Source organism: Barbus barbus, assembly GCF_936440315.1.
Source record: "Barbus barbus genome assembly, chromosome: 11".
NCBI classification, from domain to species: domain Eukaryota; kingdom Metazoa; phylum Chordata; class Actinopteri; order Cypriniformes; family Cyprinidae; genus Barbus; species Barbus barbus.
The window spans coordinates 25,768,518-25,796,461 of record NC_136739.1 but is presented as its reverse complement, the minus strand read 5'-3'; the positions used below and the strand labels follow the sequence as shown (position 1 = coordinate 25,796,461).

The following is a 27,944-nucleotide window of genomic DNA, read 5'->3' as shown; positions in this document are numbered from 1 at the left end:
TCAATTGCAATATTGTGATAAAAGAAACAAACTAATAAGATTTCCATTTAAAAGTTATTGGATAAAATAATATTTGATCTATTTATTCATGCATGACTTACAGCACATATAGGATAAAATATATTATACATAAAAGTTTAAAACGTTTTGGATGCTTTATATTGAATTTTTATGTTTGTGTAAATAAAAGTAAAGCACTGCACTTCAAAAGTCCCAGTTGACCAATCAGAGTGAAAGTTCGCTAAGCTCCTCCCCTTTGCTTCCCGCGTTCTTGGCGTGCCGTGAACATCAAAACAGGTCTGTATGTTCAAAATAAGTCACATTGTGATCGCTCTCTTGCTTTGTTATTATAGATCAAAAAATATAATTCTGTCATACGGTCAAACCCTGTGACATGAACCAGGAGTAGAGAGGCGCTTTTTTGCTGTGTTTAATGGCAGCTATGTTTTAGTTTCATAAAGAAAGCAGTTCAGACATCCTGGTTCTGGAGTCTGAACACGCCGAAAACTGCCCAGTCCAAGTCATTTTGATTTAATTTTGCAGCTCATCCCTTGCGAGAGAGCCGGTGTGCCTTGAACATATACTTTGCAGGTAAAGCAAACTAGAAGTGTTTGTCGCTGCCATTGATTTTATTGATTACTATAATGCTTAAATTGCAGCATTTTCTGGTCTGTGACATAGAATATGTCAAATGAACTGTATTTAGTAAACAATGCAATCGCAGTGAAATTAATGCGAGTAACCTCTGTATATTGTATATATTGCTTTATTTTAGTTACTTTTCATCAAGTATCCTCAGTGTGCAACAGTGACAGCATATCAGACAGTGTTGCCAAGTGTGCAGTTTTTCCCGCGGGCTACTGTAACATTGTTGCCCCAGTTGTTTTTCATGTCCGCGGGTTGAAGCAAGTACACCAATAACGTGATATTTAGCAAAATATTTATGCCATATTTTACCAGGGGAGCCTCGCCAAAAAAAAGTGTTAAATGCTAAAAAAAATGAAAGTTTTGAGAAGTAATTGGGCGGGTTTTGTTTTGTAAACCTGGCAACCCTGTAAACAGGCCCATCCCAGCAGTCAGTCAGTCTTTCTGCAGCACTTCCTATTCAGGTGTTTTTGGCTTGTTAGGGCCCTTTTCATTGACTTTCAGCATCTCAAACTTGCATTCACCTTCCCATAATACTCTTTTCTAATCATTTACCATCCAGTTTTTAAGTTATTTTCCCCATTCTACCCTTTTCTTCACATTTGTTAGCTTCAGATGTGGTTTTATCTGTGAAACTCTTCTTAAAAGGCCAGCGTCTCAGAGTCTTCTCTTCAGTGTTGCAGATGAAACTGGTGTTTGGTGTGTGCTGTTCATTGAAGCTGCCATCTGAGCATCAGTGAGGAGTCTGTTTCTCAAGCTTGAGACTCTGAAGTTCTTGCCTTCTGTAGTGCTGTGCATCTGGGCTGTCCACTTCACTCTGTTCTGGTTAAATACAGTTTGCTTTCTTCTTTCAAGGCGGTGGTACATGCAATAGCCTTTATCTCTCAAATGAACAATAGACTGATGAGCTTCTAGGGAAAGCTGTTTCTTCACAGCCCTTTTGAAGCCAAAATTCGACTTCACAAATGTGTGCGCGCTCAGTACTCAAAACAAAGATTTTGTCTTGCAGTTTTGACACTTCATTAAGTAGTACAACCTTTTTAACTGCACTGAGATAATAAGAAAGGATAATTTAGTAATAAATTAGCACGTTACAGTACTTTTTTAAAAAGAATGCTCATGCAGTGTTGCACTATTGGCTGCTCAAAATGGGGCTTTTCTTCACAAATACAGATTGAATTACAAAGCCATTATTTCAAATGGTTATATTTTGAACAATTATTATGATTTCACTTTAATTTGGATCATTTAAAAGGTACCTTGGTTAACAGTAATCACTTTCAAAGACCATATAGTGTCTATATGTGTGTGTATATGTATGTATGTATGTATGTATGGCCAAAAATATCGGCACCCTTGTTAAATATGATCAAAGAAGGCTGTAAAAATTAATCTGCATTAAAACTTTTGATCTTTTATTTGAAAAAATCACAAAAATTAACCTTTCATTGGATAATAAGAATTTAAAATGTGGGGAACTATCATTATGAAATAAATGCTTTTCTCTAATACACATTGGCCACAATTAACGACACCCTTTTATTCAATACTTTTTGAAACCTCCATTTGCCAGTTTAACAGCTCTAAATTTTCTCCTATAATGCCTGATGAGGTTAGAGAACACCTGACAAGAGATCAGAGACCATTCCTTCATCCAGAATCACTCCAGACCCTTCAGATTCCCAGCTCCATGTTGGTGCATCTTCTCTTCAGTTCACCTCACTCATTTTCTACAGGGTTCAGGTCAGGGGACTGGAATGGCCAGCAGAAGCTTGGATTTGTGCTCAGTGACCCATTTTTGTGTTGTTTTTGAGGTTTGTGTTTGGATTATCGTATGGTTGGAAGATCCAAACATGGCCCGTTATAAGATTTCTAACAGAGTCAGTCACTTATTGATTTTTTATCTGTTGGTATTTGATAGAATCAGTGATGCCATGTGTCTAAACAAGATGTCCAGGACCTCCAGCAGAAATATAGGCCCACAACATCAAAAATACAGCAGTATATGTCATTGTACACAAGGGGTACTTTTTATCCCTGTGTTCACCAAACCCATCTTGAGTGTTTGCTGCTAAAAAGCTAATTTTTTAGTTTCATCTGAGTATAGAAGCCAGTCCCATTTGAAGTTCCAGTCGTGTCTGATAACTGAATATGCTGGAGTTTGATTTTGGATGAGTTAGGAGAATTTTTCTTGAACCCCTCCTGAACAACATGTGGTGATGTAGGTGCTGTTAGACAATTTTTCTTTTAAAGGTATTCTGACCCCAAGACTCAACCCAGCTGTGGCCCTTGGAGAGTCTTTAGCCACTCAAACTCTCCTCCTCACCGTGCATTAGGATGATATAGACACACGTCCTCTTCCAGGCAGTTTCGTAACATTTTCTGTTGATTGGAAATTCTTCATTATTGCCCTGATGGTGGAAATGGGAATTTTCACTGCTCTAGCTCTTTTCTTAAAGCCATTTCACTAATTTGTGAAGCTCAATTATCTTTTGCTGCACATCAGAAATATATTATTTGGTTTTTCTCATTGTGATGGATGATTAAGGGAATTTAGGCTTTGTTTTCCCTCCTATTTATATTTCTGTGAAACAGGAAGCCATGGCTGGATACTTTCATGTTCATAATCACCCTGGAGTGCTCAAAATTGTGAATATGAATGGGAATATACTTCAGAGATATTTTACTCATAAGAATATCTAGGGGTGCCAATAATTGTTCAACGTGTGTTTGAGGAAAAACATTTATTTCATAATGATATTTCCCCCCCATTTAAAATTCTTATTATCCAATGAAAGGTTAGATTTTTGTGAATTTTTTTAAATATTACATCAAAAGGATTAACAATGCAGATTAATTTTCACATCATATTTACCAAGTGTGCCGATATTTTTGGCCATGACTATATATATATATATATATATATATATATATATATTAATATTAATATTAATATTAGTCATGGCCAAAAATATCGGCACAATTGGTGCCCCAAATATATATATATTTGGGGCTAGTTGGAAAATAAACTAAACAGATCTATTGTACATTCAAAGGAAAGGCTTTGCTTAAGTTACAGAAGGCATGAGATAACATTAGTGTTGAAGTTCTCAAGAAATATATTGACACTATACCAGAGAGATGTGCTGTTGTAATTGCTGCAAAAGGTGGACATACCAAATAATAAAGTTAAAAGTAGATAAAAACAGTACGACTCACTACATCTGTTACTTGTTGTGCTCAGAGCAACCATCTGCATGTTTCATAAACATTATGAAATTAAACTATGTTTTGGAGGCAAAAAAAGTTTTATATATTTTCAGATCTGTCAGCTTTTCTAACAATTTTGGCCACCACTGTAATTTGTATTATTATTTATATATTAATTATTTTTAATTTATATTATATATTATTTATTTTGTATGTATTAAAATAAACTATATTTTAAATTTAATCTTTCACTTTCTTTCAACCATATAGTTTCTTAATGACATCATATATTATTATTTATTTATTATGATTTATTTCTAATGCATCTGTAAACGAGAATAAACATTTATATTAAAAATATAATTTATTTAAACTGTGTGTATATATGTATGTGTGTGTATGTGTGTGTGTATATATATATATATATATATGCGCAATTATATTTGTTTATTTTAATATATTAAAATAAGCAAACAAATACATATTCTTGTGTATTTTATGTATACATTTCTATAAATATGACATTTTGGCATTGTTTTTCTTCCTCACTATGTCACCTAGCCCTAACATGTGTATAATTAAGTATGTATGTGGTCTGTCTTGTTCAGGACTGCATGCTGGTGTAAACTGGAGTCCCGCTTGAACCCCTCAGAGTCCTCAAGTAAGACAAGTCTTTTGCATCATGACATCAAATACCAATTATAACCAGAGCTGGCGCTACAGCACATAAATTTGACCCGTCTATATTTCTGGGGCGGGGCTGCAGCTGCCGAAATCATGCTGAAGCATGTGCAATTGCTTTCGATGGCGGTCGGTTTTCACTTTTGAATTTCACTCATGTTCGGGGGGGGGGGGGGGGCACAGTAACTCATTTGGGGGGGGCATATATTATAACTTTAATACATGTATATTATTCCGTCCCTTAATGTAATGTACTATACGCTATGGACTTCTTCAATTGATGTTCTCTTTTCTTTTCTTTTTTTCAACACAAATCCTCAACTGAACTTTGAGACTGATAATGACTATAATTATGCAATGTAATTTTCCATAGTAGCTTTAACAGTTTTCTCCGAGCTCGAGGTGCTGTTGCTGATGGCAGAGAGATGTGCTGTCTGACAGACAGGTCTGTGCCCCAGGGGTCAGGGCGTTTAACGCTGCACAGGAGATTGAGTTGGTGGAGAGGTCATGCTGGTTCACTCATGCTGGTGCTGCTGTAGCATCAAAGACAACAGCTAGGCAGGAGAAGCGGATAAAACCACGAATAAATGTGCTCATTACACCTTTGCACACCAGACTCTGCTTTAGCTCTGTCATCATTACAAGGTTAATGTCAGCAGGGGACATTTAGCCACTACTTAAAATGATGTCAAAGCTCACTGTTCTTTAAAGGTATGATTTTTTTTTTTAAAGTAATGACAAGTAAGGAGAAATCTTGTCTGAGAAGATACAAGGGAGAAATCTTAAAAAAAAAAAAAAAACTCAAAATGAAACATCAAAATTGGCTTCTTAGTGGTTCCATACATTTTGAAAAACATTTATAATTTATCAGAAATTTCAGAAAATACATCAAATGTTATCTTTGTTGAACTCGTAGTGTACATAAAACTATATATATATATATATATAATATATATATATATATATATATATATATATATAAATGCTGTCAGTCGATAAAAAAAGCATTTTTTTCTGAAATTTATCGCGATTAATTGATTAACATTAAAGTTTTTAAATACATTTATATTGCGATTGATATTTGATTGATATTTAACCATAGCCATTAAACATTACATTTTAATTAAGAGCTATCAATTTTAACATTTATTAGACTTTAAAAATAACTTCTAATTTAAGTGAACTTAAAACAATCTTCACATAAACCCATTATAATAAATGTTATATTTAGCTAGGCTACCTGTGCCCCTCAGCAGAAATATACAGAAATTGAATAAAGTTATCAAACACTAAATTCTAAACTAAATAAAGATAAATACTCACAGCTATAAAAGTTATAGATTTCCTCCTTTTTTCTTTTATTCTTGATGAACAGACATCTCAGCAGCTGGTTATTAGGTTGTTTTGGCTTCTATTTAAGAGATTTCACTGCTGAACGTGACGTGGATCTGACACGCATCATATTTTCTCTCAATTCTATTTATCTTTTCTGACCCATTTCAGGTCGGACCCATTTCAGTCTCTACTAATGTGCTGACGAGTTGAATCGAGTGTGTTAAATGAGGGAGACAGTGCTGGGCTGCTCCAGGACAGTTTTGAAAACCATTTCAGAGACATGTTCTTAATGTAACTCGTATTACATGCATGCACAGTTTTATGGCAGTTTTAATCGCCTTTTTGGTAACTTCATGCCTTAATTGACCACGACATTGCATGCACGTAGTCTATTTCGCTCTTTGATATGAATTGATACTGGCTATAGCGTGTACCGGTTTCCACGCTTGTTTGAGCGCGTCTGAAACGTCTTCAGATTTATGTGATCGTAAAGACGTTGTGTGACTGAATAAATGCACTTCTTTATCAAGAAAAAAGACAGAAACAGCAGTTATGAGTGGGGTGGCCAACCCTAGGCTCCGCCCCTGCGTTAACGACGTTAAGTAATTTTAACGTGTTAAACTGAAATATATATAATATTTGAGTACTGTAACACCACCTAAAAGTTTGACAAAATTCATTTCATTTTTTATGCATACTCTTTTTCTTTTTTAGTTTATTTTTGAAGAGGTGTTTTAAGTTATTGTGTCCTTTATTTAATACTTGAATGTGTGCAACTTTTATGTCTTGCTTTCTGAGATGACTTCTTTTTATTTGATGGTCAAATGTGGTTCTCTTTGTTTAGCCATGGTCACCGATACCACAAAGTCAGATGAGAGCTTTATCCCTAAGAATAAGAAGAACATCAAAATATGGTTTAGCCCAAAGAGTCGTAAAGTACGTTGTTGCATTGAGAAACCTGTTGGCTCAAACAAATCAAATGAAGTCCAGGGAAAGAAAGCCAATACGTCACCTTCTTCCAAGGACCTGTCCGTCTTCAACTTCACCTCTTCCTCCCAGGAGTCTGGGTCATCCTCCCCTCCACGGGGGAAGGCAAATAAGAAAATAAAGAAAAAAAGGATCCGCCAGACCTGCAAACAAACTGGTGGTGCTCAAAGGCCCAAAACATGGACTCAGACTATGCAAGAATGTAAAAGGGTGAAGCTGGAGGCTATCAATCAGCAGTGGGCCTTTGGAAAAGAAGGTGCTATAGACAAGAATGAGAAAGAGGATGAGAAAGTGAGCTCTGGAGATGACAACAGGAGGTCCAGTAAGAGAGTTACTTTCCATTTCCCTCGCAGCCAGCCAGAGGAAACTCAAAAGGCTGCCCATCAAGAACAAAATCAAATTCCCGGTCCCCAAAAAAGCATCCCAAGCAATTTGGAATTTGAAGGCACTGAGAAGCAAAGCTCTGCAGCTTTGAGTTCACCATATTACAATCAACAGTTTGAGCCGGTCACTGATATCCCACAGGAATCCAATGAAAACACTCCAGGGCCTCCTCAGCCTTCCCTTGCCAGAGTGCGTAAGAGAACCAGAGAGGATCAGGACAGTGATGATCCACAGAGAATGCCAAAACATCTCAGAACAACTTCAAGATGGAACAAGAGATCATCTAGAGAAGGAGCTGCTTCAACTGAAGACCGCTCTCGGAGTCTGAGAACATCCAGACAGTCCAAAGAGAAGCAGAATGTGATCCCAATCACACCAGCTACCTCTAACCTTGGGAGGAAGTCTTCAAGTGGGAGACACAAACAGACAAATCCTGCTTGCATGAAGAGGAACCACAACGGAGAAACACCACTGCATTTAGCTGCCATAAAGGTTTGTGTTACCTGCATGTTGGCAACATAACATAAATTTGTGCTAAAATGGAGTTTCAAGACAGACTTTAATGTCAAGACATGGAAAATGTTTTGATCTCCCTTTTAGTCTGAAATTGACTGATATTTGATAATTGCATATTATGTGCATGCTTTATGCTGTTTTCCATGTTTTTACATTTTAGATTTGTGTTTTTTCTGCCATCTAATGCTCACTTAAAATTTGTATTTTACCAGTAATTGTCCCATTGAGATATAGATCTCTTCTACCAGGGAGTCCTGGCCAAAATGGCAGCACAGAGAGTTTCACATACAGATTAGACACACATAGAACAAGAAAAATAGTAAAGAATAAAAAATATCATCCATAAGAAATAAAAAAAATTACATAAAACATTCACATTTCTTCCAAATAGAGCTCCAAAAGGTTTCTAAAAATATTTAAAGATGGAATTGTTTCAACATCATAACACTCTGCATTTCATTCCATAGCCTATAGGACCATAGGAGGAAAAGGCATTTTAGCCAAACTCCGAACATACTCTAGGAACAGTCAAATGTAATTTATAAGAATTTCTAGTGCTATAATTACAAGTATAATATGATAAAAGATTACAAATAGAAGTTGGCAGTTTACCTAGTAATGCCTTGGCAGTAAATAGTAGCATGTGCATTTTTCTTCTTTAGTACAAGGAGGACCAACCAACCATTTTGTACAAAGTACAATGATGGGAACGTGAAGATGTATTTGTCACAAATTTGTCACAAAATTAAAATTTTGTAAATATAATATTTGCAAATTTCAAAACGAATATAAATTTTTCATACTGAAAATTGTAATAATGTGATGCCTAAATTAACTAATTTTTTTTTTTTTTTTAACTAAACGTTTTTTTTTTTTTTACAAAAAAGTATAAATACAATAATTGTTAATATCTGCTATTTATCACTTTTTGGCCATGACTTGATGACGTTTAAATATCGGGGGATCTATATTTTTTTACCTTATTTTCTAGAAAAAAGTTTCACCTGCATATAAATTGACCTGGGTCAAAACTGCATTGTTGAGAGAAAAAAAGACAAGTCACATCAGTGTAATTAATTTATTATTACATTAAGGAATAATGTAAAATACTGGTAAAGAAAAAAAAAAAAAGCAAAACTGAATTAATGGAGTGTGGGAAATGCGCTAAATTAATAAACTTGGCATGCTTAACAAGCACAAGCTGTGTAAAAGTTGAATGGGCGGAGATATCAAAACTGAAACCCAAAATGTAAAACAAGTCCAAAAAAAAAAAAAGTGACTTATATTCTGGAAAATCTGTAAGCCTTTATATTGCTATTATAACTATACACATTATATAGCTGCCTTATATTATTTCCCCCTCCTGTCCATGTGATGAAATTGATTGTCAGTAACCAGCATTTTAAATCAATTTGTTTTTACTACTGTACTGGTTTGCTTGTATCTGAGGCTGTTTTTCGTTAGTATTCCAGCAGCGAATCACTTTGAGCACTTAATGATTGATGCTAGGTCAGTGTTTGAGTCTGGTTGATCAATATCTGCTACCACAGACCTTTTGACTCTGGGCTTCTGTACAGGGTGATGTGGAGGGGGTCCGTAAGCTCCTTGCTCAGGGAGCCGACCCCAACCTGAAGGACAATGCAGGCTGGACACCACTGGTGAGAGAAGAGAATCTACACACAATCCAACATAAATCTTTTACACATAACAGCCTTGTCTCTTGTTCGAGGTTGTCTGGGCTGAAAGTGGTTGGAAAGCTTTTCCTTGTATGTACAGTAATGTATGTTATTCTAGCAAATGTATGTTCACTGAATACTCAACTGCCCCAATGGTTATTATAGATTTTACCATTACCCTTCTGTGTTTGTTTTTCAGATGGTTTAGCCTGTATATTTTTTTGTTGTTGTTGAAATCCTGTCTTGTGTTCCATTTAGCTGATGAAGTGTAAGATCAATGTAGCTTTTTGCACTCGGAAATGGTAAAATGAAATATGAACACTAGTAGTGCAACTTTTGCATCTTTTGCCACATGAATAAGCTTTTACATTTACTGTCAGTGCAGTATTTTATAAGTGACAAAATTCCAAAGAAAGGTATAAAATAATCAGCATAAAATAAATTCAGTGCAAGAAGCACTACCGGAGCACAAGTTGTCACATACTATAAGGTTTTGAGTCAAAATTTCTATTCCAAGTTTATTTTATTTTGTTTGCTTAATTTTAATTTATAATTTTATTTTATTACATTAAGTATATTTTTTGCAATTCTGTCCTCTAAACTATCATCACAATTAAAATGAAATTTTTTTTATGTAGCATTTTTAATTTATTTTTTTCCAAATCATTTTGCGGTTTAAATTTTGCTTCAAAGTAAAGCAGGTTTCACTGACAACTTCCCCCGTATAATGTTAACTTATAGGTAATACTTAGCCCATATAGACAAAAGGTCAGTGTGTTTGCAGTGAACTGTGTCTTTCCTTCCTGAACAGTACCAGTTCTGTATTTATTTTTTATTTTTTAGCCAAGCCTCTGTGGTTTGTGCCTCTACAAAAATGTACTTTAATAAGAAAACTTCCACTGAGAAATATTCACTGACCCCTACAAGTGTGACCCTAGATCAGGTTCCTTACGCTTGAAATTGTATGTTATAAATGTACTTTGCAGTTTAAATAATGTATCATTATTTCTTTTACATTACAGTAGGCTATTGAGAATTAGGAATGGGGATTCATAAATCTTCTATGAAAAACCTTTCACAACTGAATAATAATGAACCTCAAGTTTAAGTTTAAGTTTCTTAAAGAAAAATCTCTGTGAATATATAACTATATTTCCCCTCAGTCATAAATTCCACAGGTCTAGCTTAAAGGCCTTTGTCGAGCTGTTGATGCTGGGGAATTATTAGGTCCAAACTATTATAATAATGCTATTGCTCTTGTAATACTTCATGATATGACAGAACATTGTTATATCTGCTACTAAGGCAATTATGTATTGTATTTGTGTTTTTGTTTTTGCAGCATGAGGCTTGTAATCTGGGTCACCTGGGAGTGGTGGAGGAACTGCTAAAGCAGGGGGCGCTGTTGAACACTCCAGGCTATCAGAACGACTCTCCACTGCACGACGCTGTGAGGAACGGTCAAATAGCGGTGGTCAAGCTTTTGGTTGAACGAGGCGCGTCCCAAAGTGTCCTGTGAGTACTTGACCTTACATTCTCTCACCAATCACCTGAAGGTTTGGGTGGGGATCAGATTGATATTTCTTTAAACGACACGGTGTTAAAATAAATCCAATCAGGCCGAATGGTACAGTGTAACTGCAACACTACCTGTCAGAAATTTTAGGTTTAGATTTTTTTTTTAATGTTTTTGAAAAAAGTCTATTATGCTCACGAAGGCTGCATTAATTTGATCAAAAATTCAGTAAAAACAGTAAAGCTGAGAAACATTATTGCAATTTAATATTTTTTTTTATCCGTTTCTTATTATAAACTTTCATTATTACTATTATTATTATTATTATTATTATTATTATTATCATCACTTTTTGCTGCTTAGCATTTTTGTGGAAACTGGATATTTTTTAAATGAAAATCTTTTGTAAAATTCAGTCAAAAGTTTTGTTATATATATATATATATACACGCACACACATACATATACACACACAAACGCAGTATGTAAAGATAGATATATATAGTTTCATAATTTTTATGTTTGTATTTTTATTATAATGTTTTTTTTAACAATTTTATAAAGACTGTTCTTAATATTTTTTAATAAAATCACTTATGCCTTTATCCGTTTATTATTATTATTATCATCAATATTCAAACAAGTTATTGCTGCTTAATGTTTTTGTGAAACTGTGCAAAACATTTTTCAGGATGTATAAAATTATCACTTTATGTACTTTTCATCAATTTAATCCATCCTTGCTGAATACAAGTATTAATTTATTTTCTATATATTTTTTAATTTGTAAAGTTATTTTGCTAGAAATAAAAAGGTCATATATATAGATATAAAATATAGGATCTTTTTGCACCCTTTGTGTGTGATTAATCGCACACTTATCATGAAATTAAGCATATAGCATTTATCTTGCTTAATACGTTAATTTTGTCATTATTTACTGTCCAGCAAAGTAAACCAAAACATTGAAGGGTGATTCTCACAAAACTGTATTTTCTGCAAAGCTTATTTCAAGATAAATTTAGATATCTTTTCACTTGGGAGACTCCAAAAGGACACCAAAGAACCAAATGATATAAGAAGTTCATATAATTGATACATTTGTGCACACTGACTAAACACAGCAACATTATCCTGAATGTGTGTGGAAACAATGTGAATGCACTGAAATATGTCTGTGCATGAATACAACATATGATCTGTGCTTCGAGAGCGCTCAAACGCGGTGCATTTTCAGACTCACGCATGCTCACGACTCCTATAAGTCACCGCAGTCGTCTTTACCTTGATTGCAATTCTCAACCATCAAAACTCAAACATAAAAAGAAGCTGGTTTGCTTTATCCAGCCGAGAAAATGTAGTTTGCATATCATACAGTGGTGGGAGGTTTGACGTTACGTTCAGTTTGTATTTCACACTGCGCGACGCGCAAATGAGATCTCGCGCTCTCCAGAAACAATTACAGAGCTTGAGCGAAACACACTGGAATTAATAATTCACTGAAAACGCAACGCGAGTATCTATTCTCTCCACCATCTCTTATGTAATCAGCCTGGTTACATTAGCCCTGTTTTGGACTAATTGCTTGAATGGATTCGCTTGCTAGATCACTGGACTGAAAACTTTCCCGGAGTTTAGCGGCTTAAAATGATCTGATTACAAACAGAGAAGCGAAATCGGGAAAAAGGTTTAGAATAGAAATTGTGTTTCAGTAATTTTGCGTTAATTGCGTTAAATTATTTGAACGTGTTAAGGGAATTAATCGGAATTAATCGCATGCGTTAATGTTGACAGCCCTAATATATATATATATATGTGATGTCAAACAATTAATCCCATCCAAAATAAGTTTTACATAATGTGTGTATTCTGTTTATTTATTATGTGTATATAAATACAAACACATGCATGTATATATTTAAGAAAAATGTTTGTATATTTAATATTTTTATAGATAATATAAAATATAAGAATCTATATATAGGAAGTTTTTATTTCCAGCTAAATAACTTTACAAATTAAATGTTCTTAATTTCATTTGATATTTTTTAATTGTTAATTTTAAATTAAATTATGTACACAAACAAAAAAATAGGATTTATCATGAATGAATTCATCTAGCATCTAACAATAAAACAAAGTCAATATATCTGCTTGTGACTGTACCTCATTGCTACAAAAGAAAAGATGTTGCAAAATCTCTACAGGTTGACACATTTCTACTGTTGAATGGTATACTACATATATACTTCTCAGCCCGGTTATGTGATAGTGTTTTATTCATTCATTTTAAATGTGCATATTTTGTAACCTGTGACTGTGCCATGGTGTGTACCTCGTGTCGAGATGTTCGGGAACTTCTGCTTCGCTTCCACCCACGTGCCCTTTATTTTAATGAACTCTATTTCCCCAAGATTGGCAGTGAACCCAGATGCATGAATGCTCATCCCGAGAGTTCTCTGCATGCGTCTCTACGTCTCTTTTTTTCTGTCTGCCCTTTGTACATTGACTAGTGCTGTGCTGTACATTGGGAGCGCATAAAGCATCAGCAGATATATGCTTCGTTAGTCAATGGTGAAGGGAAGCATCAGCTCTGTCATAGAAGCACTGCACAGAAGCAATCCACTCCTGTCAGACATAATCAATCACTTTCACTCCTTGTGGTCTGGAAATGGAGCAGTGGGGCTACAGGGGGAACTGCTGTGGGCAGAGCCTTCGCTGTAATGTGTTGTATGAATTGATTGGCACATCCCTGCTGTACCAGCAGTAATCTTTAATGCTTTTCAGATCTGAAAAGCTGCTTCTTGAGGGACCGTGAGGGTAGCAACTACAAGCGGGCCGGTAGCTCTATTGAGCTACATAAGCAGCATCCTCCTAACTGTCCCAGAACCTCATAAGTGACTGATTTGGAAAGCTCTGTATGGACAGATAATCGCTGCACATCACATAAACAGCACTTCACACAAAACGTGACTCGACTCGTTGATTTCAGTAGAGTTTGATGGTATGTAGCATGTTGATAAGCTTAAAAGTACATGGCAATCAAATAGTAGGTAAACTAGAAAACACAAAATATAATGTTTTAATAATTTTTTTTTAAAGTTTATTCACTAGCGTGGAAAAGTTTGGGGTTGGTTAGATAATGAATGTTTTTTCAGACTCTTATGCTTACCAAAAATACAGTAAAAAGCAGTAATATTGTGAAATATTATTACAGGTTAATATAATTTATTCCTTTTTTGATACTAAATTGTTCCAAATGTAAAAAATAAATATGCTTAATATTTTTTGAAAGACATGGCTTATGCTTACCACGGTTACATTTATTTGATAAAAAAATAGTAAAAAAAATATTAAAATTTAATATATTCCATTCTATTAAATGGTTCTAAAGTTTAATAAATAGTTATTTTTTGCTGTTTAAAAAAAAAAGTATCTTATGCACTTCAATTAAATGTTTATTTACTTGCATTCAAAAGTCGGCAATATGTTTTTTTTTTTTTTTGGTAAGTCTCATATGCTACAATAATAATATTATACAATAATAATAAAAAACTGTTTTCATTTCATCCCATTTTGGTAGTTGCCTTTTATATCGACAAGACCAGTATTTGGCTGATTGTCAGTATCTGCAACAGCCATTGAAAAACCCATATTGGCAACCACTAATCTTGCGTTTTTTCAGCTTGTTGCTTTCCATTCTGACATTGCCTTCTCTCTGACGAAAGTGTCCTAGGAGGCAGCATAATTAAGATGCAATGACACCTAGTAAGGCAGCTCTCTAGGCTTTGGAACAGAACAGCTGTACTAGTAGGCAAATTTAGATGGATTCGACCTGCATAAGCTCGATTTGTTTTGTTGATGTTAGCCGAGCAAAGGAGTGCACTGCTTTCTTTCAATCGATGAGATCTGGTTAGCTCTAGTGCTTAGCGACACCATTCTTGATTGCTTCGGTTATGTGGACAGAAACAGCTGGAGCACCTCCAAGGACTAATTTTCACATCTCCATCGATCTGTGATTCATTGGTCCCTTTTACCGCTGGCATCTGTGTCTGATTTGTCAACTGCGAGATGGATGCAGTTGTTGAGAGGTTTTAGCTTACTAATATCGCTCTTTAACTGCATGGAGTGTCTTATTTTGCTGGAGGTGATGAATGCACACCTCCCCTTTATCAGTATGGGGGAACACACGCGCATGTATGTGGTGTCTGTGTATGAGACACTTTGGCATTATTGAATTTTCACTTTTTGAGATTAGAAGCTGTGCGCCGCACCAAAACAAAATAATTTACATCCTATGGGAGTGTGAAGAGACCGTGGGCTTGTTTGGGGGTGTAGGGTGGCTCATGAATCCAAATGAAATTTTATGGACCAGTGGACCTCTTAATTGCCCCCCAGGTGTTATCTGTGCTGAAGCTTAATCTCAACATACATCCCTCTCCACTTTTTCTCCACTATTTCATTTCCACCTCTCTTCTCCCTACCAGCCTTTAGGGACAAATGATCCGACGAGGGGCCGTCACATACTGCTTGCCAAACAGATCCTCTTCGGATTTGTCCTAGGCCTTAACCTCTCGCTTATCTGATAGTTTTGCATACTAAGTGAGTTACACTGTGTAAACGAGGTCATAATCCACAAATGCTTGAATATTATTAGGTCCTTTTTCCCAAATGTATGGAAGCTTGTTTCTGCCACTGAATAAAAATAATAATAAAAGGTAATTCCGACTTCTCACATTTCTGACTTTTTTTTAAGTTTACATCTTCCAATTCTGACTTTTTTTCTTCAAATTGTTTAATGTGAACACAATTCTGAGATAAAAAGTCAGAACTGCGCTAAATAAACTCGCAATTGCAAGTCAGAATTAAGCCGTAAACTCACAATTCAGTTTTAACTTTATAAAATGCTATCGTGAGTTATAAAGTCAGAGTTGTGTGAGATTAACTGATGTATTATATCAGTTTTGAAAAAAGGAGTCAGAATTGCGGGATATACTGTAAACTTGCAATTGCCAGAATTGCAAGTTCATGTCTTTCAAATCTGACTATTTCAGATTGCAAGTTTATATCACCCAATTTGGACTTGCAATTGACCCTTAGCCAGGAGTTTGACTGACAGGCGATCTGACCAGTCATAACGCTAAATCTGCCATTGTGTTCGACAAACAAACCAGACAGGAGAGTAGATTTACTTTGGTGGACATAAACTTGAAAAATGGTTTGTATTTTTATATAATTATCATTTTTATTTCTAATGCATCTGTTGTGATTATTTTAGGATTATTTTAATTCTGTTTTATGTTAAACACTTTGAATTACCTTTTTGCATGAAATGTGTTATAGCCTTACCTTACTTTGCCTTCAGAAATCATTCTAATATGCTGATTTGGCACTCAAGTAACTTTTATTATTATTATTACTAATGTTGAAAACAGTTGTGCTGCTTAATTTTTGTGGAAACTGATATTTTTTTCAGGATTCTTGTATGAATAGAACATTAATTTAGCATTTGCTTTTTTTTTTTTTTAAATACTGAGATACCTTTATGGTTGCAAAACGTAGGGCACAGATATGCTATACTATACAGAAAGGAGGAGAAAAATCCTGTGCTACTACAGAAGCTTGCAAAATCTTATTGATTTCCACAGAAATATGAATGCATTATATTAAACAAATATAAGGAATTTTGTCAGCTACAGCAGTGTGCAGGGAAATATTCTCATATTAAATACTTAGGAGATGCATACCAAAATACTCATTAAGGCAAAAATAAAGATTTTGTTTGCTCAATAAATAATAAACGTTTGCTATTATAAACATATATAAACAATACAATAAATAATATAAAGTTCCCTGAGAAGAACATTTCATCAAAAGAAACCGTAATATCTCTGGCTTTTTTAACCAATTACACAGTTACATTCAGATTTATATCTTTTGTTTCCCTCTGCCACAAAACTCCCATCCTCTATGATTGTTTGAGACTAGATTTGTGAGCATCCATTTGAACCATAAAATAAAAAAGGGACATCTTTCATTCTTTTAAACTTCATAGCCATGCAAAAAAAAAAAAAAAAGGCCATAAGATAAATCCACAAAGTGCCCGGTTCTTTGAGGTTTATTTATTCCCAGTTGGTTAGAACTTTTATTTGAGTGAGGCATTAGCAGGCTTAACAGAACCCATCTAGAGGATACACAGTTTGCTATATATGTCCTTGAAAATGTTTTTGTTTTCAATAAAGAGCACTTTGCATAAACTATATATATATATAACTGTGTGTTTTCAGGAATATGTTTGGCCTGCAGCCGGTAGATTATGCACTGACTCCAGAAATGCAGGAGGTCCTAAGAATGGCCCCAGAGGCACCTCATCTTGTAACAGCCACCACAAGCCCCCCCGCCAGCCTCAGTAAGGTACACGACCCAAACCTGCCTCATAGACAAACAAACACACTCAAAATAAACAGATACAAATTGCTGGTATTTTATACATCATCTTGTAAGTCGCTTTGAGACATCATCTGTCAAGAACATATATGCAAATGAAGTGTGCGGTACAGTTTATGTGTATTCTTGCAGGCGGCAGGCTGTGTGCGAGAGACGGGTCCAGGGGTTGTGATTGACAGTCAGCTGACGCAGACTCAGCAGAAGCAGCTCACCAAAGCAGCTCAGCTCCTTGGAGGGAAACAAGTGCAGTCCTTTTCTAGAGCAGGTACATCTCCTTTGAGTTCTTGTGTAAAGGAGTGGGCGGTGTATCATAGCATGAGGTATAAACTAATGTTCAAAACTTTGGGGTCAGTAAGATTTTTTTTTTTTTTAATTCTTAAAGATTTTTATTTTCGTAATGGCTGCAGTTATTGTGAAATATTATTACAATTTAAATTAGAGATGCACTGATTGCAATTTTCTTGGCCGATTCAGATTTTGTTTGGACGTGTGACCTGCCGATACGATTTCTAAGAACTATAATTGACAGCATATACAAACAAAAATCTATGCAAATTTCAATTAACATAAAATAAATTATTAAACATTACAATTCCCCCAATCTGGACTAAGTTACAGATTTTCTCTCACTTAAGCAACTCTCAAAATAAAGTGCTCTGTGACTGGAAAGAGGAAGAATTGGCTAACATAAAATGAGTTTCTGTATGTAACAAAACAGATGTCATTTCCCACTGTTTATAAATTGTAATTTTTTCCCCCCCTAACCTTATTAAATGTCATCTTTCACTTCACATTCTTACTTTGTTTCAAGTAATTCAGTTAGCATAATAAGAAACTGTAGAGTTGTTACTATTCAAATGAAATTAGTATTAACAAACTTTATCTTTCCACTGCTGAGGAAACAGAAGCTGCATCTGAAGTGGCATTAGATGCATTTACATAGTTTGGTGAAGCTGAGGTGCCATAAATGCAATTAAATATGACTAAACTACCAGTAGGTGGCGGCAAGTGTTCGTTTTAATGTGAGTCATTTATTCATTCATTCAACTGATTCATTCAAACAGCTGATTCATTCAGAAACGAGGCATGTGACTGTCCTTATGAATGGGCCACTGATTCATTGACTCACTCGATTCGTTCAAAAACGTGGATTCATTCAGTAACAAAACACCACTGTGTTGCTCGGAGACACACAGTTCTGCTGTGGCTTTGATCGGAACAATTTTCGTCCGCGAAATTGAGCAAAAACAGTCAATATTATTATATAAGTCACCTTAATTTTAACTTCTTGTTTATTTAAATACTATTGTATAAAATCAGTGTCACGTTGCAATCGTGTTGATATTGATATTCGGGGAAACATCAGGGCCGTATAATGTTGCTTATCTATCATATATTGAAAATATAATTTTTCTTCTAGCACAGTATGCATCTATAAATTTCTGTGAGTTATTTTGTGTGTGCTGTCTCTCTCACACGCTCACTCAGGCTGTGCAAGCCTCATCTGGCACAACATAAATACATTATTAGTTTACACTGAATTCAATTAAAATTAGAATCATTCTCACGCGAGACGACAAGGCTGTGACGTCAAGGATTGGCTCGGAATCGGAGACTGACCGGCCGGTCACCGATCCGGGCCGGTCATACGAAAAATCGTCCGATTCCGATCACTGGCCGGTCAATTAGTGCATCTCTAATTTAAATACATTTTTCCCTTTTTAAATTTATTTTAAGATTTCATTTAATACTGTGATGGTAAAGCTGAATTTTCAGAATTACTTCAGTCTTTAGTGTCACATGATCCTTCAGAAATCATTCTAATAACGTGATTTACTGCTCAAGAAATATTTCTTTTTGTCAATGTTTTTTTCCAGTTCTTTTTAAAGAACACAATTTATTTAAAATATAAATATTTTGTCTTTACTGTCACTTTTGATGAATTCATGGCTGAATTCATCATGCATCCTTACTGAATAAGAGTATGAATTTCTTTTGAAAAAATCTTACTGACCCCAAACTTGACTTGGAAGCAAATCAAAAGGTATTATTATTAAGTCAGTACAAAAACAGCTTCATATAATTTTCCTACAAAAGTTGCAAACAAAATACTTAAAACAGTAAAAAATAATATTATAAAACGGATAGTTTTGACTCTGTTTGGAAGAACCACATTCAAAGGAGTTGTAAAATGGCCAATGTGCCATGCTTTTAATACGATGTGATATTTCGGAAATACAGAATATTGTTCTAACTTTTGACATACGGTGCACAGTCTAATATTGGTTTTAAAACCATGGACCAATCAAATTAATCTGGTGGCAGGATAAGCTTATTTATGTGAGCATATTAGTATTTATATTAGCAAAGGTATAGGAAAGTTGATGTGATCTTTTTTTTCAGATTTTTTTGACTTGCCAATTTTCATACACATACTCATATTATTATGAAATATGTGGCATATGATGACTATAAATTGTCAAATGCACATCAGATCTAAAAGGTTTTTTATTTTTTGAGTCTGCTGAGGATAAGATTATTTCAACACCACGTGGATGGCTCAAAACAGCTCAAGAAAACAATGCGACATTTTCAGAGCAGTGAAATGAAGTGCCTCTTCTTTCTTTGCCTTTCTTCAATCACATAGAAGAGCATTACAAGGCATCCAGTTGAAGCATAAGAGGGATATTATGAAATCATACATTATGAAACCAGCACTTTCAGTGACAAATGTAGCTCTCACAGTCTTTCGACTCCTCCAGAAATCACACCAACAGACAAACAATGAGCAGTGTCTCATCTTCTAAGCAATCAAAGTTGAAACAGAGTAGAATTAAAGTAATTGAAGCAGTTTCTCATACGTTGCACATAGCTGAACAAGGGTAAAATACAATTTTCTCGAAGAATGTTGGCTGTGTTTGTCACAACAAAGTGAAGAGCTTTTGGATTTTTTCGTTGTCTAGATTTAAAATAATCTCAAGGTATTGGTGAAGTGTGACATACTACTTCTGTATTAGGAGCCTCTATATATTGCTGCTTTGTTTTTCTGACATTCATTGTTAGCAGTGTTGTTATAGTTAACCATAACTAATAAAATGTGTTGTCTGTAAATGAAATAAAGTGGAAATAAAATATCAGCATAATATAAAATATAAAAAAACATGATAAAAGCACATAAATTACTAAACTGAAAATATTACAATTTCTCAATAGAAATTAATCCATTACTATATGACTAGTCATTTGTTTATTTATTGTAATTAACTGCTTCCCTCTTTGATTAAATGTCTGTCCAGTCACCCATGTGGTTGTACCAGATGTTCCCATCATGCCCTCTTCCCTGACCACACTGCAGGGCGTCCTCAACGGCTGCTGGATCCTCACTTTCAGCTGTAAGCAATGAGTCAAAGCTTTTAATTTAATTTAATTGTTGCATGCGTTTATGCTTAGATAAGTTTACATGAATGTCTGTTTTTGAATACTGAGGTTTCTAGATGATAGAAATATAGTCCACAAAGAAACAGTTAGTTGCATCCAGGTTTTGCAGACATGTGTATAGGTGAGCAATATTTACTCTGCGTTGTTCTTGAACAATAGCTATTTCTGTTGAGCAAACTGTAAACCTATTAATAATATTATTTGACTCTGTGGGTTTTCATATATTTGAAATCTAAGTATTTTTTCTCTTCCATTTGATGCAGATATGAAATTGGCATGTGGTCCTTGTTCTGTGGGTTATTTAGTGCTGCGTATTTCCATATATACGATTTTTCACAGCTTCAGTTCCATAGTGAAAATCAGTAGGCTCCGACTGTGCTGCCCATTCATTTAGCTCCAATTCAAGAAATTGCTAGCACTTTTGAGTTTGCCTTCTGTGCCGAGCTCATTTCTGTCAGTGCAGGAGCAACATCAAAGTGCACAAATGCAGCCTGAAGGAATCATTGCTGTTCTGGTGTTTGTTCTCCAAGCTATCTATTATTATTATTATTAATAGCTATTTTGATATTGGTTATTGTTAACATATGTTATCCATCTTTAATATCCAGCCCACAGCAGACAACACATTTTGAGGGCGGTTTTACTGCATCATTTATCAGTTCTCAAAAAAAAGGTATTGAAAAAGTCTTGCAGTAGAAATGTTACATGCTGGATATCTCATGTAACATTTGCTAATGTTAAATTGCATGTAACATAAGATGTTGGATGCATCTTGGTTTAAATCAATAGTGTGTTTCAGGTGTTCAGATTCACTACATTGTCACATTTGCATAATTCTAAGTATTTTTACCCGCCTGTAGTTATTGTGCACATCTTATAAAACTAATATTATTATTATTATTAGTGGTAGTATTTATTATTATTATTATTGCATATTCAGTATTTTTATTATTATTATTATTATTATTGAATATCCAGTGTTTTTATTTGTTAATAATAATAATAATAATTTGAGTATTTTAATGTTTTATTTAGATTTATTGTATAATGTAAAATTAAACTAGTGTTATTATGTTTATTAGTATAATAATTATAAATATTAATTGCTATTATTTATTGTAATAGTGATAAGAATAAGATTTACAATAACAATAATAATACAAATATTGTAGTACATTTCAGAAATAAGCTTATTTGTTCTGTTAGTACAGTATTTATTTAATAAATACTTATAATAATAATAATAATAATAATAATAATAATATTACATATTCTTTAACTTGACTGTATATCACAATTAGTATAACACAAAATGACCTCATTCACAAAAAACACTTTAAATATGCCTTAAATTATTATAGCACGCCTTTCGTTCTTTTAGCTTTAGCAGCAGTGATATATTGTATAACTATGTTTATAACTATGCATATTGCTGTTCAAATCGCATTTGTGTTATTTCAGATTAATCGTAATGTAACTTTTGGACCAAATTGTGCAGGAATCAAATGTCTCAAATGGATGAGTGAGTGAGTATACATGGTTCAGTTTAGCACTCTGTCTGTGCCACACTTTGAGCCGTTGATGCTGCGCCTCAGCTTTCTGTTCTTCTGTATGGGTCTCCATGGCTCATTGTATCACGGTTCAGTGCCAATGAGTGTGTGAGCTGCCAGCGCAACCGATCCACAGCTACCCACCGCTCTCACACTCACGCGGTGCTTCGTTGTCCTCTCCCATCATCGTGAATCTAATTAGCTAATATGCTAATGGATCTTTGCTGCTCAGCTAACAACCTGGCCCTATCGTCCAGAGAGAGAGTCGGATTAACCCCGGAATGTAACATCCTCACCGTCACGGCCCTCACGGGGTCCCGGGAAATGAACACTGTAATTAAAGGGGCAGAGGAAGTGCAATTACAGCTCATGATTACTGTGGAGGATTGTGAGTGTGTCTGAATGCGCTCCTATAGGTGGGTACCATGGGCTGGGGTGGATATAAAGATAGTGCTACACGGTGACACTCTGAATGCAGGAACACTAATGCTGCTAATGGCTCAGCATCACACTGCTGCAACAGAATGCTTTTTTTTTTTTGTTAAATCTAAAGTGGGTTTTTCCATTATGATGAGGGAGGTGGACAGAAATGTTTGGTTACTCCTACAAATGATTTTGCACTTGGTATTATAATTATTTTTTACTATTAGTATTATTGTATAATAAAACTATTATGAAAAATATTTAATTAACAATATTTGCGTAGTCTGAAGTAAAATGTCAAGATAATGGTTGAAAAGCAAAGTAAAGCTCATGCTTATTTTATGTAATTGTTACAAACTCTGGTAGCAATTTTTAGATTTTGTTTTTTGCCAAAAAAATAATTAATTATAGTTTTATCTTAAACTAATTATTGTGTAATAATAAAATATTGTGTGTATGTGTGTGTGTGTGTGTGTGTATATATATATGTATGTATATATACAGGTCCTTCTCAAAAAACTTGCATATTGTGATAAAGTTCATTATTTTCTGTAATGTACTGATAAACATAAGACTTTCATATATTTTAGATTCATTACAACACAACTGAAGTAGTTCAAGCCTTTTATTGTTTTAATATTGATGATTTTGGCATACAGCTCATGAAAACCCAAAATTCCTATCTCAAAAAATTAGCATATTTCATCCGACCAATAAAAGAAAAGTGTTTTTAATACAAAAAAAGTCAACCTTCAAATAATTATGTTCAGTTATGCACTCAATACTTGGTCGGGAATCCTTTTGCAGAAATGACTGCTTCAATGCGGCGTGGCATGGAGGCAATCAGCCTGTGGCACTGCTGAGGTGTTATGGAGGCCCAGGATGCTTCGATAGCGGCCTTAAGCTCATCCAGAGTGTTGGGTCTTGCGTCTCTCAACTTTCTCTTCACAATATCCCACAGATTCTCTATGGGGTTCAGGTCAGGAGAGTTGGCAGGCCAATTGAGCACAGTAATACCATGGTCAGTAAACCATTTACCAGTGGTTTTGGCACTGTGAGCAGGTGCCAGGTCGTGCTGAAAAATGAAATCTTCATCTCCATAAAGCTTTTCAGCAGATGGAAGCATGAAGTGCTCCAAAATCTCCTGATAGCTAGCTGCATTGACCCTGCCCTTGATAAAACACAGTGGACCAACACCAGCATCACTGACTGTGGGTACTTGACACTGGACTTCAGGCATTTTGGCATTTCCCTCTCCCCAGTCTTCCTCCAGACTCTGGCACCTTGATTTCCGAATGACATGCAAAATTTGCTTTCATCCGAAAAAAGTACTTTGGACCACTGAGCAACAGTCCAGTGCTGCTTCTCTGTTCAAAAGTGGCTTGACCTGGGGAATTCGGCACCTGTAGCCCATTTCCTGCACACGCCTGTACACGGTGGCTCTGGATGTTTCTACTCCAGACTCAGTCCACTGCTTCCGCAGGTCCCCCAAGGTCTGGAATCGGTCCTTCTCCACAATCTTCCTCAGGGTCCGGTCACCTCTTCTCGTTGTGCTGCGTTTTCTGCCACACTTTTTCCTTCCCACAGACTTCCCACTGAGGTGCCTTGATACAGCACTCTGGGAACAGCCTATTCGTTCAGAAATTTCTTTCTGTGTCTTACCCTCTTGCTTGAGGGTGTCAATGATGGCCTTCTGGACAGCAGTCAGGTCGGCAGTCTTACCCATGATTCCGGTTTTGAGTAATGAACCAGGCTGGGAGTTTTTAAAAGCCTCAGGAATCTTTTGCAGGTGTTTAGAGTTAATTAGTTGATTCAGATGATTAGGTTAATAGCTCGTTTAGAGAACCTTTTCATGATATGCTAATTTTTTGAGATAGGAATTTTGGGTTTTCATGAGCTGTATGCCAAAATCATCAATATTAAAATAATAAAAGGCTTGAACTACTTGAGTTGTGTTGTAATGAATCTAAAATATACGAAAGTCTAATGTTTATCAGTACATTACAGAAAATAATGAACTTTATCACAATATGCTAATTTTTTTAAAAGAACCTGTATATGTGTGTGTGTGTGTATGTGTGTATATATATATATATATATATATATATATATATATACATACATACATACATACATACATACATACATACATACATACATACATACATACATACATATTTAATTAATTTCTTTATATTTATATCTTTTAATGTTATATGTATGTGTTTTAAAGGTTTGGGTCTCAAAACCTTATATTCACCAAGGCTGCATTTTATTTGATCCAAAAAAAAAAAAACTGTAAAAAAATAAGTTTCTTTTGTGAACAGAAAGTTAGAACAGTATTTGTTAGAAAATGAAATCTTTTGTAGCATTATAAAAGCCTTTTACTGTCACTTTTAATAAATTTTTTCATCAGTTCCAGATTTATATGAAAATAGTTTATATTGTCATTTATATATACAGTTTATAATATATATACTGTTTGTAATATATATTACATATAAAATACAGTTTATCTTTCTTTTGGAAATAGTATTAAAATAAAAGCAAATGTCAAACTGCTCAGTATAAAGGCACGTAAGACAGCCTGTCAGTTGGAGAAGAAGCAATGAGAGATCGAGCTAGCGTCTTTACTCTCCTCTTAAACTGTTTCATATGTATTTTTAGGCACTCTACAAGGTGCCCATTTATTCCCCTTGTCCTTTTTCTGTCATCATTTTCATTGGAACAACAGACAATAGCTGCCTGCTCTTCCAGAGCTCTTCAGTCAAGAAAGGGCCATTTCAGCCAGACGTACAACTAGGGCAAACCGAGCAGAACGCTATCAAATAGTTGTAAACAAGTTGAGCAGGCGAAAAAGGTTTGTGATGGAGGATTTGTTTTTTTTTATGTGTGTGAAGCAGCAGCTGTTTTTTAGACAGCTTTGAGATCACTTGTAGTATATTTCGCTGAAGACCTTTTGTGAAGAATTTTACCTGACAGAAATGAACAAAAAGATTGTTTTCACCCTTGTTGAGAGAAATTCACGATTCCCTCCAGCTCTAGTGCATCTCCGTGCCCTTAAAATCTTGTCCTGCTCTTACTTTTCCCTTGTGAAAGTTATAAAATACAGCATATAAGACTTGCAGAATTTAAGTGTTGCATCACTGATGTTGTACTGATTTGTCTTGAAACTGCAGATTTATTTTACACTTAAAACAATAGCTCACCCGAAAAATTAAAATTGTCATTTTCATGCCAAACCTGTACACTTAAAAAAAAAAAAAGTTGAGCCAACTTTAAATTTTAAGGAATCCAGCTTCAGCAGATTTTTGAGTTTTCTCAGTTTTTACAGTGTATGCTTTTTATTTATTTTTTGCACAAAAAGTAGCAGCTCTACTTGGTAATACTACTGTATAATACTAAAAATATATTAGCCTCTTTATTTTGTGTCTTACCTTGCCATACAATATCTCTGAGTGGAAATATTCTTCAAATTATTTCCTTTTATATTCCACATGAATGAGGTTGAGTAAATAATGGCAGAATGTTAATTTTTGCTCTTTATCCCTGTAAAGCCCATTTTACATTTGATGCATGAATTTCTAAGACCTCTAAATTGTCAACATGATCAAAACAGTGCTGAAAACCTGTTGTTATAGATCTTATTGATCATATAGTTCATGGTTTTAATGAGCAAAAGGTCTTTAATATAATTATTAACATGCCCACCTTCAGATCGTGGTTCTTATGTCTTAAAAAGCATTTAAATATCATCTTACTAAGACATATTATCGGGGAATATAGAGTGATAACTTATTTTATATTGACATAAGTAACAACAACTGGACCAAATTGCATATTTTTGATCAGTTTGAGCCTCTAAATAAAATGAGGTGTTTTCTTTTTCCATCTTTAAATGTGAGCTCTATGTCAAACTATATGGACCATAAAAGACTGATGTATAAAAAAAAACAAAACACGTAATTGTTTTTCATATGTCAGGCTTTACAAGTCTAAAATGCTGATGTATAGCTACTCTGCTATGCCTAGTTCTCTTACTCTGTCTTTCTTCCAGGGGTGAGTTGTAGCCTTCAGGCAGGCAGTTGGGTTGGGGAGAGCGAGTACGAGGCAGGTGACGGCCCCCTGCGTGCCCGTGTGAACAGAGGCAGCCTGGTGAGTGACAGGCCAACATGTGGAGTGTCTAACAGTTATCGACACATTTTCTTCTCCGGAGAGGAGGAATAATGGCTGAGTGAAACCCTCTCCTGATCCTGCTCTTTAATGGTCTCTCATTGTCAATCTGCCATGTTGATCTGCTCTCCTCAGGCTGGCTTGGCTTTTATTACTGATTGTGCTATGGTTTGTGGCTTGTTTTGGACAGAGAATTCAAAGAGAGGGAACACACTTGTGACTTCGAGATGACTGTGCATTGTAAGACAATATAGGGCACTGGTGATCTCCTTAGGCCACGGTGTACGACTCATGCTTTGCAGGGAGACTCACCAAAATGGCAATAATCACAAAGCAAGCCATTATAGGATGCCATGACTGATACATTCAGGTACTTTGATGCTTTGTGTACTAAATCGCTCTCGTTTTCTCATACATCTTTAGCTCCCTCCCCTCTTTGATGGCTGCTTCTTCTACATGCTGGGCTCCTTCTGCAAGCCACCAAAACACGAGCTCATTCAGTTAGTAAAAGAAGGAGGTGGACAGCTTCTGAATCGCCAGCCCAAACCCGACAGTGACGTCACGCAAACACTGAACGCAGCGGCCTACCATTCCCAGCCTGGTTCAGACCAGGTTCTCTGTACCCAGTATATCTTATATGATCCTCAGAGCTCCTACAAACCTCAGAAGGTCCGGGTAGGTAAAGTCTGGTCGGCTCCAACCACGTGGTTTCTGGACTGCATAGCTGCCTTTCAACTCCTTCCAGTGCCGGAGCACTAGGCCATATACTTGGTGTATTATATGTTTCACCTTCATAACATCAAATAAAACCTTTTTTTTTTTCTGCATATGAGAAATTATTTTTTAACCTTATCAGAAGATAGAGACATCATAATTGCTGTTTTCATCCAGCTTTATGTGAGGCAAAATAAAGGGTCTGACTGTCCCCTGAAGATTCAAGTCATGTGGCAAGTCTCAGGAGAA

At 35.2% G+C, this 27,944-nt stretch overlaps 1 protein-coding gene across 4 annotated transcripts; it reads left to right on the top strand.

Moving 5' to 3' along the window:
• The first annotated feature begins 241 nt into the window (after positions 1-241).
• LOC306876839 (BRCA1-associated RING domain protein 1-like) lies at positions 242-27,919 on the top strand. Of its 4 annotated transcripts, XM_079428264.1 has the most exons (11): positions 280-297; positions 544-591; positions 4,464-4,516; positions 6,716-7,734; positions 9,336-9,416; positions 10,777-10,949; positions 17,238-17,364; positions 17,530-17,662; positions 20,694-20,789; positions 26,866-26,963; positions 27,405-27,919. In XM_079428264.1, exons 4-11 carry the CDS (start codon positions 6,718-6,720, stop codon positions 27,738-27,740), a joined length of 2,061 nt encoding a protein of 686 aa, XP_079284390.1. In that variant the 5' UTR covers positions 280-297; positions 544-591; positions 4,464-4,516; positions 6,716-6,717; the 3' UTR covers positions 27,741-27,919. The 4 variants fall into 4 exon arrangements, with proteins under 4 accessions (XP_079284389.1, XP_079284392.1, XP_079284390.1 ...); XM_079428263.1 differs by lacking the exon at positions 544-591 and having other exon boundaries at positions 242-297; positions 27,405-27,807; XM_079428266.1 differs by lacking the exon at positions 20,694-20,789 and having other exon boundaries at positions 277-297; positions 27,405-27,807.
• The last annotated feature ends 25 nt before the right edge of the window (positions 27,920-27,944 follow it).